Source organism: Monodon monoceros, unplaced genomic scaffold, assembly GCF_005190385.1.
Source record: "Monodon monoceros isolate NGI ecotype Baffin Bay Population unplaced genomic scaffold, NGI_Narwhal_1 Super_Scaffold_14, whole genome shotgun sequence".
NCBI classification, from domain to species: domain Eukaryota; kingdom Metazoa; phylum Chordata; class Mammalia; order Artiodactyla; family Monodontidae; genus Monodon; species Monodon monoceros.
In genome coordinates, this window is record NW_021703770.1 from 5,761,032 (window position 1) to 5,779,268 (window position 18,237).

An 18,237-nucleotide genomic window follows, 5' to 3' on the forward strand; every position below is an offset into this window, starting at 1 on the left:
ATCTTTTCCTGTAATTGATATCTAGTCTCATAGCGTTGTGGTCAGAACAGATACTTGAAACAATTTCAATTTTCTTAAATTTACCAAGGCTTGACTTGTGACCCAAGATATGATCTATCCTGGAGAATGTTCCATGAGCACTTGAGAAAAATGTGTATTCTGTTGCTTTTGGATGGAATGTCCTATAAATATCAATTAAGTCCATCTTGTTTAACGTATCATTTAAAGCTTGTGTTTCCTTATTTATTTTCATTTTGGATGATCTGTCCATTGGTCAAAGTGGGGTGTTAAAGCCCCCCACTATGAATGTGTTACTGTCGATTTCCCCTTTTATGGCTGTTAATATTTGCCTTATGTATTGAGGTGCTCCTATGTTGGGTGCATAAATATTTACAATTGTTATATCTTCTTCTAGGATCGATCCCTTGATCATTATGTAGTGTCCTTCTTTGTCTCTTCTAATAGTCTTTATTTTAAAGTCTATTTTGTCTGATATGAGAATTGCTACTCCAGCTTCCTTTTGGTTTCCATTTGCATGAAATATCTTTTTCCATCCCCTTACTTTCAGTCTGTATGTGTCTCTAGGTCTGAAGTCGGTCTCTTGTACACAGCAAATATATGGGTCTTGTTTTTGTATCCATTCAGCCAATCTGTGTCTTTTGGTGGGAGCATTTAGTCCATTTACATTTAAGGTAATTATCGATATGTATGTTCCTATTCCCATTTTGTTAATTGTTTTGGGTTCGTTATTGTAGGTCTTTTCCTTCTCTTGTGTTTCTTGCCTAGAGAAGTTCCTTTAGCAGTTGTTGTAAAGCTGGTTTGGTGGTGCTGAACTCTCTCAGGTTTTGCTTGTCTGTAAAGGTTTTAATTTCTCCATCAAATCTGAATGAGATCCTTGCTGGGTAGAGTAATCTTGGTTGCAGGTTTTTCTCCTTCATCACTTTCAATATGTCCTGCCAGTCCCTTCTGGCTTGCAGAGTTTCTGCTGAAAGATCAGCTGTTAACCTTATGGGGATTCCCTTGTGTGTTATTTGTTGTTTTTCCCTTGCTGCTTTTAATATGCTTTCTTTGTATTTAATTTTTGACAGTTTGATTAATATGTGTCTTGGCATATTTTTCCTTGGATTTATCCTGTATGGGACTCTCTGTGCTTCCTGGACTTGATTAACTATTTCCTTTCCCATATTAGGGGAGTTTTCAACTATAATCTCTTCAGATATTTTCTCAGTCCCTTTCTTATTCTCTTCTTCTTCTGGGACCCCTATAATTCGAATGTTGGTGCGTTTGATGTTGTCCCAGAGGTCTCTGAGACTGTCCCCAGTTCTTTTCATTCTTTTTTCTTTATTCTGCTCTGCAGTAGTTATTTCCACTATTTTATCTTCCAGGTCACTTATCCGTTCTTCTGCCTCAGTTATTCTGCTGTTGATCCCATCTAGAGTCTTTTTCATTTCATTTATTGTGTTGTTCATCATCGTTTGTTTCATCTTTAGTTCTTCTAGGTCCTTGTTAAATGTTTCTTGCATTTTGTCTATTCTATTTCCAAGATTTTGGATCATCTTTACTATCATTATTCTGAATTCTTTTTCAGGTAGACTGCCTATTTCCTCTTCATTTGTTAGGTCTGGTGGGTTTTTATCTTGCTCCTTCATCTGCTGTTTTTCTGTCTTCTCATTTTGCTTATCTTACTGTATTTGTGGTCTCCTTTTTGCAGGCTGCAGGTTCGTAGTTCCCGTTGTTTTGGTGTCTGTCCCCAGTGGCTAAGGTTGGTTCAGTGGGTTGTGTAGGCTTCCTGGTGGAGGGGACTAGTGCCTGTGTTCTGGTGGATGAGGCTGGATCTTGTGTTTCTGGTGGGCAGGTCCACATCTGGTGGTGTGTTTTGGGGTGTCTGTGGACTTATTATGATTTTAGGCAGCCTCTCTGCTAATGGGTGGGGTTGTGTTCCTGTCTTGCTAGTTGTTTGGCATAGGATGTCCAGCACTGTAGCTTGCTGGTCGTTGAGTGAAGCTGGGTGCTGGCGTTGAGATGGAGATCTCTGGGAGATTTTCGCCGTTTGATATTATGTGGAGCTGGGAGGTCTCTTGTGGACCAGTGTCCTGAAGTTGGCTCTCCCACCTCAGTGGCACAGCACTGACTCCTGACTGCAGCACGAAGAGCCTTTCATCCACATGGCTCAGAATAAAAGGGAGAAAAAGTAGAAAGAAAGAATTAGTAGAAGTAGAAAGAAAGAAAGAAAGAAAGAAAGGAGGGAGGAAGGAAGAATGGAAGGAAGGAAAAAAGAAAGAAGATAAAGTAAAATAAAATAAAATAAAAAATAATTATTAAGAAAAAAAAATAACGGACGGATAGAACCCTAGGACAAATGGTGGAAGCAAAGCTATACAGACAAAATCTCACACAGAAGCTACACATACACACTCACAAAAAGAGGAAAAGGGGAAAAAATCATAAATCTTGCTCTGAAAGTCCACCTTCTCAATTTCGGATGATTCGTTGTCTATTCATGTATTCCACAGATGCAGGTACATCAAATTGATTGTGGAGCTTTAATCCGCTGCTTCTGAGGCTGCTGGGAGAGATTTCCCTTTCTCTTCTTTGTTCTCACAGCTCCCAGGGGCTCAGCTTTGGATTTGGCCCCACCTCTGCGTGTAGGTCGCCGGAGGGCGTCTGTTCTTCACTCAGACAGGACGGGGTTAAAGGAGCCACTGATTCGGGGGCTCTGGCGCACTCAGGCCGGGAGAAGGGAGGGGCATGGAGGGCGGGGCAGGCCTGCGGCGGCAGAGGCAGGCGTAACGTTGCACCAGCCTGAGGCGCGCCGTGCGTTCTCCTGGGTAAGTTGTATCTGGATGCCAGGACCCTGGCAGTGGCGGGCTGCACAGGCTCCCCGGAAGGGGGGTGTGGATAGTGACCTGTGCTCGCACACAGGTTTCTTGGTGGTGGCAGCAGCGGCCTTAGCGTCTCCTGCCCGTCTCTGGGGACCGCGCTTTTAGCCGCGGCTCGCGCCCGTCTCTGGAGCTCCCTTAAGCAGCGCTCCTAATCTCCTCTCCTCGCGCACCAGGAAACAAAGAGGGAAGAACAAGTCTCTTGCCTCTTCAGCAGGTCCAGACTTTTCCCGGACTCCCTCCCGGGTAGCCGTGGCGCACTAGCCCCCTGCAGGCTGTGTTCACGCCGCCAACCCCAGTCCTCTCCCTTTGTTCCGACCGAAGCCGGAGCCTCAGCTCCCAGCCCCGCCCGCCCCGGCGGGTGAGCAGACAAGCCTCTCGGACTGGTGAGTGCCGGTCGGCCCTGATCCTCTGTGCGGGAATCTCTCCACTTTGCCCTCCGCATCCCTGTTGCTGTGCTCTCCTCCGCTGCTTCGAAGCTCCCCCTCCGCCTCCCGCAGTCTCCGCCCGCGAAGGGGCTTCTGGTGTGTGGAAACTTTCCTCCCTCACGTCTCCCTCCCACTGGTGCAGGTACCGTCCCTATCCTTTTGTCTCTGTTTTTTCTTTTTTCTTTTGCCCTACCCAGGTACGTGGGGGCTTTCTTGCCTTTTGGGAGGTCTGAGGTCTTCTGCCAGCGTTCAGTAGGTGTTCTGTAGGAGTTGTTCCACGTGTAGATGTATTTCTGGTGTATCTGTGGGGAGGAAGGTGATCTCCGCGTCTTACTCTTCCGCCATTTTCCCGGAAGCCCCCTATCATGTTTTAAAAGCTATGTTTTAATTGAGTTAATATAGTATTATCTTATCATGCAAAATCTATAGCTTTTGAAACCTGTAGCAACCAAAAATTTCTGATCGACTGATATCCACAAATCAAAGGGAATTAGTGTAATCCCTTGTTGTATTTCTGACAATGAAATGGGTCCCAAAGGCGTTCATAATGTGTCCATGTGAAGCAGAATCAAGTTATATATATAGAAGATGCCAGGCAGCTGAGCTCATAGGCTGTGTAAGGGGCTTAGATACTAAATTGAACAGAGGTGGTGTTTGGATGAGTTCAGCCAGGAAGTGAACTAATTTACTCCTAGTTTCCACTCTAAACTTAATAAACAAGGAAGTGAAAGTACAGAAATATCTCAAAGAAGCAGAATGTTTAGAACCACACATTTATAAACAGTTCAAGTTAATCCTCAGTCTGAGATCCTCAGTATCCCCCAGAACGCTGAGTCACCCGGCATTGCTTATAGCAAGCATTTTGGCTTTATTTCTGCTATAACTTCTTCTGTTACCCAGGAGATGGTTCCATCTTTCCATCAGAAACTTCTGCCACAGTGTTGGAATGTTTAAGTATCTTGTGTCAGAGTAAAAAAGACCGGTGGACCAATCCCTTTTATAATAGCCATCTGCTGGGCATTTCAACAGGTGTTTCATGTATGTTACCTTATTTTGCCCTCAAAACTACTATGATGTAGGTATTGATCTTCCCATTTTACAGATGAGGAAACAGGCACAGAGTCCAGTTAAGTAACATACTCGAGAGTAACACAATTTGTAAGTGGAGGAGCTGGGATTTTGAGCCTTGTCTCTTTGTAGACAAACCTACCCTCCATGCGTTACCCTCCACTTTCCTACTCTCAAGCCAAGCAGAGGGACGTTCTGGCTCCCTCGTCCCTTTTTTCCCCTCACTGCTTTGATTATATAAGCCTGCAGTTAGATGTTTAGCTATCAAGACTCAAGCAAAATCTTTAAGCAGAATGCTGAGTGAGTGTAAACTTAGCAGCTATAGCGTTTCCCAAGATGAGTGGAAATTACTGAACCATGGGGCAAAGAGAGTGAGAAGTCCATTGTAGGGTTGCTGTTGGTGGTGTTTATTTTGCTTTTCAGCTCTTAATTTCCATGAAAGTGGAGAATCTGAGATTACATGTTTCCCTTTTTTCCTTTAAGCATGTGTATGCCTATGAGGAGGAAGAAGGGCCATGGCGGGGGGTGGGTGGTCAGAGGGGCCATTTATTAAGTTCTTTTGAACTGGGATGTCTCTGCTAAAAACCTGTTACACCATCTTCAGCTTCCTTGTATTTTAGATTTTTTAAGCACTTTGGGGGATAAAAAAAAGGAAATTGGATTGTCTTATGTTAAATTAAAATCCTGTCTAATAGTGTACAGTATATTCTCTGGAAATACTGCATTTTGACAGCATAAGCGATTACAAAAAAAATCAATAATTGGAGAACATTTGAAGAGTCATCTAAGCTCTTGCACGAGAAGCAATTAGTATGGATTGATTTACTGTTATTTATTGTGATGAGATAATTGCCTCAACATAAGGCATTTTAGAACTTGTGGTACTCCATGGTTTTAAAACGTTTATTCTTTTAAATTGTTTAATTTGTCTCGGGCCTTATTTTACAACAGAGGTGACTTTGTGCTTGGTGAAATATATGAAGACCTGGCTTTTTTCTTTCTGGATCCTTGGCCCCAAGCTTGGATTTGTCCCTGTTGTGGCCAACCCAGGAATGAAGTTCCAACCTTGTGCTCTCAGGCTTATAATCCTGAAGAGACAGGGTCAAAAACAAACAAACAAAAAAAAACAAATTGCAAAACTCTTCTCTTCTGCACAGATGGTGCAGGGCAGCTTTGACTGAAGGCTTGGGTTGTAGACCACAGGGTCACCAGTGGGACAAGGAGACGGAGTGCTCCTCTCATTCACACGGACAACATTGCTTTGAAAGCTTTGACACAAACCTGTTTAAGGGCTGAGCCCGAGGAATGTGAGTCTGTGGACATCCACTTGCCCCCGGCCCTCCTTAGGATGCAGGTCCTTTCCTTTCTGGTGTGTGTCTCTTTGCTTCTGCCCCTGTGTCCCTTTTCTCCTTGTCGGTCCCCTGTGACTGTGCATCTTTTGGCTCGTTGTGTGTATGTCAGGTTGGGGCTTAGTTTACCCGTCCCCCCACTTGGTTCTACGTGTGCGTCGTTCACATCTACCTCTGAGCCCAGGCTAGAGGAGGAGGTGAGGGAGCCAGGATTACAGACGCAGATGCTCTTTAGGAATTTCCCGTATTGGCATCACCGTGTGTCTTATAATTTACAATCTCTGTCCTTTTTCCTATGAATATGCATGTTTTTCTTTTTGAGTGGCTCACTTCCCAGCCCAGAGGTACAGATCCAGTCTCTTGGCGGTTGACCTGGCCCAGTGTGTTTTTCTCTTGCTGCAGGGTGAGGGGCCTGCATGTGGCTCTGCTGAAAGGGCTCTCGGAGCAGCTGTGGGGATGCACTCGGTAAATCTGCGAAACATGTCAGTCTCCCAGCCCATGTCATCATCCAGAACATTCTCAAAGGGCCACTAGCTTTGCTGGATGACCCTGTGTGGGTAATGGGACTTGGCAGTTCACAGATCCAATGCGATGACATTTCTCTGAGTGGAAAAGAAGTTTCTCATGGGCGCCTTTACCACTGAGTAGGGAGATTTTGAAGCCAGCGGCCAATCAGTCGGGGTTTTTGTTTTGCATGGTTTGTTCTGCGAGTCTGGTAACCACTGCTCTCTGTTGGCTACAGTGGGCGACTCAGCAGAAGCGTAAGGCATGTGGCTCAGGGGGACATGGTCTACCTGGGGGATGGAGGATGGCATAAGGTGGGATTTTCCAGAGTGTGTTCCTTAGACCACTGGTTCTGTGGGATGTTACAGGCATTGTGTGGAGGGGCGCAGTGTGCGGTGATTCGCAAACTTACCTCACCACAGAACCCCTTCCTCCCTTTTCTTCCCCCCAGTGTTCCCTTCCAGCACTTAGGTTTCGTGAAACAACTTGGGAAATGCTGGTTATCGGAGAATCAAAGAGTAGAAAAAAATAGCATATCGAACCCCACATCTGTCTGCCGTGCAGTGGCCTCTGATCACCCCCCGAATTAGAGCCCACACCCTGTAGACCACAGGTGGCTGCCTAGCCCGCTGCGCACCGCGTGTCCTCGCTTGGCCTCACCCCTGCCCTCCCCTCTTCTTGTTGCCCTTCTCCCAGAAAGCCACGCGAGTCTCCCTCCTCTTTCTGGTCTTGGTTCAAATGCTTTATTTTTTCCGCACTGTCTGAAGACGTCTGGCAGATTGTGTAGTTCCTTGTTTATGATGCTGGAATGTGCATCCTGTGGGAGCACTTGTAGCTTTTGTTCTAGTCTCAGCAGGGAGGCAACACTTAATAAACACCTGTTGCGTGAACAAATGAGTAAATGAATAGATTCTATAGAACTTTAGTGACTTAGGCTGATCCTGGAAGTCATCTAGGTGGAGGTGGGCCTCTGGGCTCCTTGGAAGGCTTGTAGCCACAAGGGCACAGGGTTCAGCGGCTCTTCATCACTGGGCCCTACTTGCCCTTCACTCTGCTCTCAGTTCACTGTGTGGCCTTGCGCTCTCGGCACTTCGTCCCTCAGTAGGGAGGGGCAGTGAGGTTAAAGTGAGAAAAGGCACATGTAATCAGGCGTGGTCCCAAGGTCATGGGGTTCTGTAGATTCACCCAGTGCTGGTGACCTCCTGCTGGGAGTCAGGCACTGCATGGGGTGGATGCTCAGTGCAGCCCACCAGGAGCTGTTCTCTTAGCAAAGAGCAGATTTAATATCTGGAAGCGTGTTGTTTTCTTATGTCAGGCATAGTGAGCCTCGCTTCATTATTGTGTTATGTTCGACATACATCTCAGAGGAGATTCCTGTCAAAGGGAATGTGGGTAATCTTCTTCTGGTGTGTTCCTTAAAAATCTGTGGAAATGTAGACATGATGGACTTCAGTATGGCAGTGCTGTTAACTGTCTAACCTGCAGTTTTAGAGGTAGTGGTGGGTAGCAGGCAACCCCGTGGGCTGTCCAGATGGGGGGCTGTGCAGAGCCAGGTCCCCAAGGGGGGAATAGGGAGACAAGGGGAAGAAAAGTGAGTAGTTTGTGTACCAGAACTTTATGTGCTGGAAACACTACTATGAAAACAGTACTATCTTGTTGATCCTGTTAATTGGAAACACAAAGTCATTTGCAAAGCTGAAAATATACCATAATAGGGAGAACTGCAGAAATCATCCGTCTGAGCCTTCCATGGGGGAGATTGTTGCTGAAGCGGGGCTTGTTGACGGGGGGCCTTGCAGTCAGTACACCAGCGGCCAAGGGGAGTGGCACGTGGGCTTTGGGGCCCAGACAGACTTTGGCTCACACCCAGCTTTCCCGGTGACTGTATGACCTTCAGCAAGCCGCTTACCCTCCCAGGGCCTCCGCATCCTCACCTGGGAAGTGGGAATTGAGGTTTCTTCCCAAGGTGGTCGTGAGGCCTGCGGTAGGGACTCAGGGTTCACGGTCATTGTCACCAGTGCACTCTGGCTCCCCTCCTTGATCTGGCCTTCTTCCTGTGCTCCACATGTAAACATGGACATCCTCAAATCCCACATGCAAGTACGCAGGCCAGAAGGAATGCCCCTCCCCTCCCCTCCCCTTTCTCTCTTTCTTTCTTTCTTTTTCTTTTTAATAAGGCAGTTTGCACTGAGTTTCTGTGTCTAAACCGTCAACGATAATAATCTGATAGCGTCTCCACGCAGGCTGCTCTATTTACGTTACCGCTACTCCTTGTGCTAAAATGAGGAAACGTGCCTGGAGTTGCACAGCTATGAAGCTCTAGATCCCCGCCTGAGCCCAGGTCTCTTTGCCCCCCCAAAACCCCTGCCACTCAAATTTGTGCGAAATATTCTGGACCACAGAGCTCTCCATGCCCAACGGTGGGGAAGCATCTGTTCTGATTGTTTCTTTCCAGAAATAAAATCCAGGTAGGACAGTTAGAAGAAGCTGTCACACTTCATTCTGTCCTTTCCAGGCTCTGATGAGATGAAACTGCCTCGTAAGTCTCAGACATAACTGAATTAAGTCTCTGAGGGAGGGGAGCCCTGAATTAACAGTGCTCCAGAACCCCGGGTCCTGCCCTGCCCCCAGCCCAGCTGCATGCTTCTCAGGGTGATTTGGTGCTAGCTTGCATTTGAGGGAATTGATGGCCACCTCAGACATTTATGAAAAAAAATTCCATCTTCCTGTCGGGTTTTCTCAGCTGCAGAAGCACGGCTGTAAATCTTATCGGTGTTCTACAGCCCAGGCCCCAGGGAAGCACTTGCATAATCCAGGACCATCTTTCTCCACCGTGTAACTTGATTTAAGTTTGGTGATGCCAGCGTCATAGTTAATATTTCCTCCAGGCCTGTGACCAGGTCTCTCTTTAGAGAGACACCCCGACTGCAGTCTTCTTCTTGGACATTTTGGGTTATGAAGGGTGGATATGGACATTTTGGGTTATGAAGGGCGGATATGCTAGAACCCAGTTCTAGTATCAACGTGATTTTTGTCACACCGATGAACGAAAATAAGGGTAAAGATAGCTTTACATGTCAGGGTATAAGTGCCTTTGCTATTGTTGTTATTAACATTACTAATGGCTACCACTTATTGAGTGCTATGTCATTCAAGGCATTTGATCTAAGTTACCTGTAATCCTCAAAAACCTTGTGAGGAGAGGTTTTTTTTTTTTTTTGGTCACATATTTACCTATTTAATCAACAATTTTTTTTTTACTTCTCTTGTTATGAAATAGAATGTACCTCCAGAATATTGCATATGCACGAGTATGTGGTGTGATGAATGATTATGACATGAACACTCATGTCCCACTGCCCAGAAATGGACCACTGCCAGTCCTCAGAGCCCTTTCATGGGGTCTTCCTGAGCCCACCCCCTTCCTCTATCCAGAGGTGACCTTTATCCTGACTTCGCTGAGAACTACTTTTTGGTTTCCCTTGTAGGTCTACCATCCATTTATACATCCCTACACAAACTAATTTAGCATTGCATGTTTTTGAACTTTATATTATCTGTATATCTATATATGGGCATATATCTATATATATGGATTCATATATGGAATTTATTATATTCTTTTTTCTCAACTTGGCTTCTTTACTGAGCGTTATGTTGGTGAGACTGCATGTCTCCATCCTTCATCCATCCTCTGTGGCATCGTACTCCCCAGTGGGACACAGAACATGTTGTGCAACCCTTGTGGGAGTGTTCGTGTACTCAGCTCATCCATTTAGTCGTAGGTGGACAGTGGGGCTGTTTCTGTTGTGTTGCCGTTACAAGCTCTGCTGCTGTGCACTGTCTGTGTGCATGTCCTGGTGTGCTCGTCTATGAGATTCTCCGGGGTGAACACAACTGCAGAGGACTTGCAGGCCGTGGGCACCTCTTCAGCTTTACGAGGCGATACCCAACCATTTTCCACAGTGGTTGCACCAGGCTACACCAGCAGTAGAGGTGCATGGCCTGGAGCCTCTGTTGCTCTATGTCCCAGGGTGAATGTTCAGGGTGGCCAACCTGCTGGGCCTGCACTGGCCTCTCTGTGTGGCTTTATTTTCATTCTCACGGTGGTTAACGGAATTGAGCCCCTTTTCATATGTTTTTTGGCCATTTGTATTTATTTCTTGTTCCTTTTTAAAAAAAAATATTGTTCAAATATTTTCTCATTTTTTCTATTGAGTGGTTTTGCTTTCTTATTTGTTTTCAGGAATTCTTTATATATCGGGGGTGTGGGTCATTTTTTTGGTTACATGTTGTGAATGCAGTCTCTCGTGCTGTGGCTTTTCTTTCCCCACACCCTATGTAATAACGTCTTTTACAGTTGTTAAATTTAATGTCGTTTGAAGAAACGTCCTATCCAGAGTTTTAGTTTTAGTTGTTGTTGGGAGGCTTACAGGAGTCAGTAACAGAAAGAGGAAGGTGGTTTGTCCTTTCTCCTTTAGCCACATGGGTGTAGTAGGGAGCCCACCTGTGCGGGGCTGGCCTGGCTGCCGAGGGAGCACAGGTGAGCCTCGCTGGGACAGACTCTGCTCTCCGGGTGCTGTAGCCTGGCGCGGGTCGGGGAGGGGGTGCTGGGCCTCCAGGGAACAGTTACACCGCAGCAGGATTCGTGCCGCCGGGTTTTCCTAGGTGCTGGGGGGCACGTGGGAAGGAAAAGTCACATCTTCCTAGGAGTTAGGGAAGGTTTCAGAGGCGAAGGTGCAGGGAGTAGCCTGTGAGCTAAGGCTTTTGCAGAATGAATGGTAGCTTGTCTGGTGAACGTTTCCAGACAAAGCATAGACATGTTTAGTGACTTGGGGATAAAGGAAAAGTTGAACTCATCCAGTTGGGCTGAGATCTGTGAAGCACTATAGTGTTGTTTCCTTCCAAAGCAAAGAGGCGCATTGCTTTAAGTGGGGGGAGGGTGGGTATATTCGCTGGTATAATCCGGTGATTCATGCTTTGGGGATCCAGGACTAGAGGCTTTGCTTCGAATGAATGGATCAGTGCTGAATCTAACTGGACCAGCCTGCTCCTTCGGATGATGGACTGATCTCCACTGTCATGACATGTTTCGCTGAGACAGCCACATCCCCTTCTTGTCTTGGCTCGTGCAGTATTAGAATCAATCGGTTCTTTCTCGAGGTTACTGAGAAAAAGAGAGATGGAGCCTGATGCAAGGAACTCAAGTAGAAGGGGGCGCCACGTCAGAGGGCAGGGATGAATGCCTCATACAGCAGTCTGGGGGCCCGCCGAGGGACAGGGGCAGCTCACCTGGGCCCCAAAAGTTGTCCTGGAGGTTTTAGCCAGGTAGAGGAGGGCAGGTGGGGGTGTTGCTGAGAAAAAGGAGCAGCCTGACAGCGTGAGGAGAAGCAGAGGAGAGACATGGAGGAGCCCCTGGGCGGTACCTGGCCCGGAGCCTGACTCACCTTGTGAGAGAGGCGTGGCAGGTGAGGCCATCTGGGGCTCTGTACACACGTCAACACCAAGGTCTCCCCCTGGTGCAGAGCTGCCACGTTCTAATAGCCTGGCTTCTACCAAGCAGCGTCTAAATTGTCTCGTACCAACCAGCCCACTTAATTTAGGTTGTAACGATTATATAATCTTTTCCAGCATTTTGGATCCAAATTCACCTGAATACCAGTTAGACTTGTGGTTTATCTCCTTCTTTATCTCTGTCTCTCCATTGACCGGGTTGTTAAACTAAGGCTATGAAATCATGACTCGTGGCCGTAAGTTTTACCCACAGGTCATCTGGAACCTTCTCCCTTGCCATTATGCTTCCCCATCCTCTTCAGAGAGCATCAGGCCCATCACAGAGGGAGAGGCTCACGTTCTGGTCTCTGAGCCCGTGGATGTAGTTATAGGACCGTGATGCTGCATGTGGTTCCACACAGTGGCCCGCAGGGTCCTGCCAGGCGAGAGCCTTCCTGCTTGCTGTGGACGGAAGCCAGCAGGGCGCCCTCTCCTTCTACCAGAAAGCCATCCTGTGCTCTGTGATTGGTTACCGATGTCACAACCTTGGACATCACCTCCTCACCAGCTTCTCATCTGTTTTAAACATTCCTCTGAGTCCGTCTTTTGACGCCCATGGGAGATTGCATTAGCCTGTCTCGTGTAGTTCGATGTCTTCTCATCAGGTTTGTCAGAGCCCGATTTCACAGGTGAGATAGGACTTCCTGTCCTCTGCTGTTTTCTTTCTTTCTATCTGAAGAACCAGAACAGCAAATCCTCAAATTGGGACAAAGTGTATTTTACTTGCTTTCTTGACGTAAGTCTGAGAACTTAGAGTTCCAGCCTCCACAAGTTCATTTGTACTTTTTCTTTCAACTCAAATGGTTGGTTGTCAGTGTACGTTTTGAGGAGGATCCTTTGATGCGCCTTTTGAAAAAGGCATATCGTTTGCATTGTTGAAATGTCACTGACACCTGACCTCAAATCCAGCTTCTGCCCCTGCCTTCTCCCTATGACATGGCCTTTGTTCTTAGCATGTTCCTGAAGCCAGCTCTTTTCAGTCAGGCCACAAGCCCACCTCCCCGATGGCCAGTCCCAGTGGTCACTTGTTAGGCCTTATCGGATTTCTTAGTGCACTTGACTCTGTCACCCCCTCCCTCCATGAAGGACATTCGTCTCCAGACACCCCTGATTCTTCTGCCTGCTGCCGTTCTTTCTTGTCCTTCCTCACGAGCTCCTCTCTTGCTGTTCCTGTGTTCCCGGGTGCTGTTCTAAGGCCACTTGTCTTATCACTTTACACACTCACTGACAATGGGTGTGTTCTGTCCTAGGGCACTTTCTGGTTGCCCATGCTCAGATCTGTACCTCTAGCCCAGAACTGTCCTCTGAGCTTTAGACTCCGAACACCTTATATCTTCAAATGCTTTCTGGACCTGCCCTCCTGGATGTCCAGGGCTCTGCGTCCTCCCTCTTTCTCTCCGTATCTGTAGAACTTCCTCCACGGCTGCCCGGATACCTTCCTCCTGTGTCATCCGTGCTGGAAACTTGGGAGTCATCCTGAGGCTCTCTGTCTCTGTCTTCTCACACTGCATCTCCATCTTCAGGTCGGCTGATCTTTCCTCCTCCATCTCTCTTAAACTCCCTCTTCCTTTCCCATTTTTTTTGTTCCACTCTCTCATTTTAGGCCTCTAGATTCTTGTCTACACCCCTGTAGCAACTGGACAGTTGATTCCCTGCCTTCAGTCTTGTTCCTTTCAAATCCACCCTCTGTTAATTTCCAGAGTGAACACTGTGAAGTTGGCATGTCACCCCCTGCTCGATACCCACTGGAAACCCCATCTCCTAAAAACCTCATTTCCTGATTCAGCGCACGTCCCACTGTGACCTGGCTGTGTCTGCCCTCTTCTTGGCTTCCACCCATCCCTGCCTCGTCCCTGCCCCCCAGGAACGGCCAGCATTCCTCCCAGCTCACCGTGGCGGTCCTCATGTGTAGAAGTTGATGGTGAGATGTGGGCTGCCTTATGTCTAGAAAATTCAAGCAAACCAAACCATGCCCCTCCCAGGGAAGACAGATGTTCAGGAAATGACAAACGGGGAGTCACATCATCTCTTCATTGCTGGCTGGTCTTGGGCCGCAAATCCAGTGCAGACCAAGTGGTCAGGCTGGGAGACTGTGAAACTTTGGGCAAATTCCTTAACCCTTTTACATGTCAGTTTCTTATCTGTAAAATGGAGATAACGATTGTACCTACCACATGAGGAGGTTGTGAGATTTCCAGGAACTAATCCATGCAGAACTTAGAACTCTCTGGCATATGATAGCTATCAGTGAAGGTGAGCTAAAATAGTTACTACGTTAGGTCACATTACTTAACAAATCTAGCGCAACACTGCGTTGTAGGCATGACAGCGGGTTTCTGCCTTGTTTTCGATCCACTTTCTTTTTGGATGTTTTGTCTCACATGCACTACAGGACTATAGCCTGCATATATTTTCCTCATAACTCTTGGCTGGATTCTGGCCTGAGAGCTCTCGATAAATAACTTCCCTTTGAGATGTAGCGTCCTATGCTATCTGCAAATAATTAGACTTAGGAAACAAGTTTTGTGATCTAGTTTGCCTAGATGACATTTAATCTTTGCAGCTGATATGTTAAGTCCCCACACTCTTGTGTATTCAGGGGATCACGAATCTCTCTCATTCGTTTACTATGTCCCCAGGGTGAGAGAACAATGTCTGACTCATAGCAGGAGGTCAGTAAATACATGCTCCATAAGCGAAATCCCAAGATGTGCACTGTTAATAATGCAGTCAGACTCTATGCCTGGCATTGGGTGGGTGCAGGGGCGTCATCCACGCTTTTCTTTGCCTATGTCTCCTGTGCCACAGCGACGGCCCCAGCAGAACTCGCTGCTGGAACGTGGCAATGCCCCACAAGTTCAAACTTGTTCGGTGTGAAAGGCCCAGATGCGGCTCAGCTGCACCATTTAAAGAGAGAGGGTCCTAAGAAGAAGCTAGGTGGTGATTGATTTCGTGTGAAAGGTGATGGCGGCTTCAAGCCGAGTAGAAGAGAACGGGAAGGTTTATCCTCCTAAACCCCTGGAGCCATTCAGCAGTGCAAGGGGCCAGGGGTCTGACCTCCCTGCCTCTAACAAAGGCTGAGATCACAGACTGTCAGAGGCTGCAGAAGGCTGTTTTGTCACGGAGGGAGGCTTGGTCAATGTCAGTCTTTGAAAGTGTCCCTTTTAACTTTAAGAATTGAAGATTTTCATAGAAATCAGTAGGTCAGAAACTGATTTCTCATTTGGGCTCACCTCTATATTTTTTGGCCTGTCTGCTGACGTTTTGGCCATTCTTCTTTTCATTAGCAGTTCTACCAAGGAGCAGGCATGGGGAATTAAAGGAGTCGAAACTCTCATGAGGCAGTTTATCTGCTTTGCTAGAAGAAGAATGGAATTGGCTCTCAAGCCTGAAGTTAGGTTTGTAGGACCATTTCTCATTTTAATTACCTCTTCCTGCCTCTGTGCTCACTGACTACCCAGCACCGGCAGGGGAGCGTTTTTGGTGGTTCTTTTTGATTTCTATGCAAATGCTAATATTTGCAAAATAATTTCATAGAACTTGCTTTTATGGAGCTGAAAGCACTTAAGAAGGTTTTAGCTTTTATTTTAACTTTGCAGATAATCATATATTGGCATTTTAGGTCTCTTATTCTCTGCTCAGTAGATAGGTGAGAAGCCTGGCTAATTTTTGCCTTTGTTCCAGGTCCTTTTGTTTAATAAGCCCTCATAGGCCAAACCACGGGTTTCTTCTCCATGAAGGACGGAAAGTGGCACGTGCAGTGTAGCACAAAGCATCCGGTGACCACGGTGTGGCCTTGACGGAGGGTGGGGTCCCTGGGGAAGGGTTCGGAGCAGGTTGGCTCACCAGAGAACACCCCCCCTCCCCCGCCCCCCACCCCCCGAGTCTTGCTGTCTGAGAACTGCTCTCCTGGGAGTCACAGCATTTCCCTTACAGGCCAGGTCAGCACTTTCTCTGTGCTGGAGTGATAGATGAGAGGGGCGAGGGGAGGGCTCTGGACACGTGTCTGAGGAAGCCTGGGCAGACTCGGTAGTTGGTTGGGTGGTAAGAGAGAAGGAAAAGTCTAGGGTGACGACCAGGATTCTGTCTTTGCATGAATAGCTGATTCTGCAGAAAGATCGTGAGTCTGAAATTGTGTGTGTTTATTTTGAGGTGCTTCCAGAGCATCCCTGTAGAGATACCTGGAAGACAGTTGAAAATTCCTATCTGTGGTTTGGGAGCCATCACAACTGGATATATATGGATATATCAGCATGTAAAAGCGACCATTGGGACCACAGTGGAAGAACAAAACAGACCCCAGGGCAGAACCTTGGAGAAAGTCAGCATTTCATCTCAGGCCTGGGAAGCAGATGTAGTAAAATAACCCGAGAAAGTTCAGAGCGAGAAAGAGAACCTGGTGATACAGTGCTGTCACCATGTAATGCGTCACGGTGGGAGGTGGCAGCCAATGGAAGGAGGTGGCGAAGGAGGGGGGCGAGGTCTGCAGAGGGAGCCCGGGCTGTACCCACAGGAGCGGTTTGCCTGGGAGATCTGGGGGGCCTGAGAGAGGAAGGGGATGGTATGGAGGCGGCAGGCAGGACTGCTCTTCGAGAGCGTGGGGTGGGAGGTGGCCTGCAGGCAGGGAGTAGAGCGATTTAAACAGGGCCCAGGTAGATGGCTTTTCTTGTCATTTTCTTCCCTTCCTCCATCTCTTTCTTTCTCTCAATGGGGAGACTTCAGCACATCTGTAGGCTTGAAGAACCATGGAAAGGGGCTGATTGGAGTGTCAAAGAGAGGACTTTTCCCGTAGTCGGTGCATTCCGCTTCAGAGATGCACGGTTCTGCTTTAGCTCTTCCAGGTGGCAGTGGAGGAATATTGATGACTTGGACAGTTGAGAAGGCGAGGTGGATTTGAGGTCTCACCAGACACAGTGGTGCATCAGCTCCCACAGACATAGTAAGGGTCGTGTAAAATTGCTAAAACAGTAAATGTAAAATTGTAAAAACAGTAGATGCTTTCTGTGGCATCTTAGATACCAGTTTATGTTGGATCATTTAACTCTCACAGCAGCCTTACCAGGTGGTGGTATCATCCCCTTTGAATTGATAAGAGGCTCAAAGCTTAGAGGAGTTTCACTACTTGTCTGAAGTTCCACGGCCAGGCCGTGCTGGGGGTCAGTTGAACGTGTCGCATCTGAGTCCCCTGCTGTCCTGTGGGCCGCTCTGTGCTCTTCCGTTCCCGCTGGGCCAGGAAGCTGCTTGTGTCACCAGACAGGCCCTGAATGCAAAACTGGGATTTCCATAGCCCTGTGCTATATAGCTGTGTAGCACATGGCTCAGAGGGACACTTGATTTTGTCCTGACCAGGAGTAAGGGCCTGGGAAGGACAAGGATCCGGTTGTCCATCCATCGCCTGGCCAGTGGATGGGTCTCAGTGGGCCTCCCAATAGACCTGAGCAGGCGCCTCTTCCCCTCACCACTCTCTGCATCCCCCGAAGCAGTTGCAAGTTGGCAGATGAGACTGCACGAACGACCCGTTGGTGCCCTGATTCTAAAAGAGCCTTGTCTTGCCCAGGTGGGGGTGTTGGAAACAGATTTTATCAGGCAGATTTCCCTAAGGGGGGACAGTGATGTATATACGTGGTGCTTGCAGGTAAATGCTGTGGAGGAGTCCATTTAGTTAAAGAAGCAGGTGCATCAGGGAAGTAATGGTAAGGGGAGATGCTTGAATGGCATTCACTTATAAAAAAAGAGAAAAGAAAAGTGATAGATTCCTGGGTTGCTTTTTGTTATTTTCTTCTTAAACAAGAACTATAAATCTGGGGTGGACAGCAAAGAAAAGAAATCAGAGCAGCCTTATTTAGCAGAGACCCCTCTTACCCAGGGGACCCCTGCCAGGTGACTTGGACGGTCCCTGCAGAGGCAGGACTCAGCCGCCCCAGGTTGGCATCTTTTCCTGGAGCATTTCCCAGCAGGCGGCTTGCCCCTCCCAGGCCTTCCAGGAAGCGGATGCTCCCAGGTGGGAGAGTCGTGGAGGAGGACTGCGGGGGGGGGGGGGGGGGGGGTGAGGGTGGTGGGGGAGCTGGAGCTCGATCGCACAGGGCTGGCCTGGCCCTAACCCTCCTCCTTGTCACTGCAGCCTTTCCGCTGCGCCCATTGCCACTACTCATGCAACATCTCGGGCTCCCTGAAGCGGCACTACAACAGGAAACACCCCAACGAGGAGTACACCAACGTGGGCACCGGGGAGCTGGCGGCCGACGCGCTCATCCAGCAAGGTAGGCGAGCGGGCCGCTCCTGTCCTGCCCGGCCGAGCCCCACGGGGCGGCGCTGCGACCTCCTGCAGCGCCGCCCCGATGCCTGAACGGTCCTCAGCGTAACTGCTGTCCTCCGCCTCCTCCTTGCTGTTTATATCATGTTACTTATGCCAGGATTGGATTACAGCGACCTTAATGGAACTCTTACATGGACAAA

General features: G+C 47.9%; 1 protein-coding gene across 14 annotated transcripts in view; it reads left to right on the forward strand.

Annotated features, from left to right (window-relative positions):
* ZFAT (zinc finger and AT-hook domain containing) overlaps nt 1-18,237 on the forward strand; it is a 481,085-nt gene that overhangs the window by 219,823 nt on the left and 243,025 nt on the right. For all 14 annotated transcript variants that reach the window (XR_003793519.1, XM_029222687.1, XM_029222683.1 and 11 more), the window contains one exon: nt 17,903-18,041. Coding sequence is in view for 13 of the 14 variants with exons in the window: in XM_029222687.1 (XP_029078520.1) it covers nt 17,903-18,041 (139 nt within the window). In the remaining variant the exon portion in view is untranslated. The remainder of the gene's footprint in view (nt 1-17,902; nt 18,042-18,237) is intronic.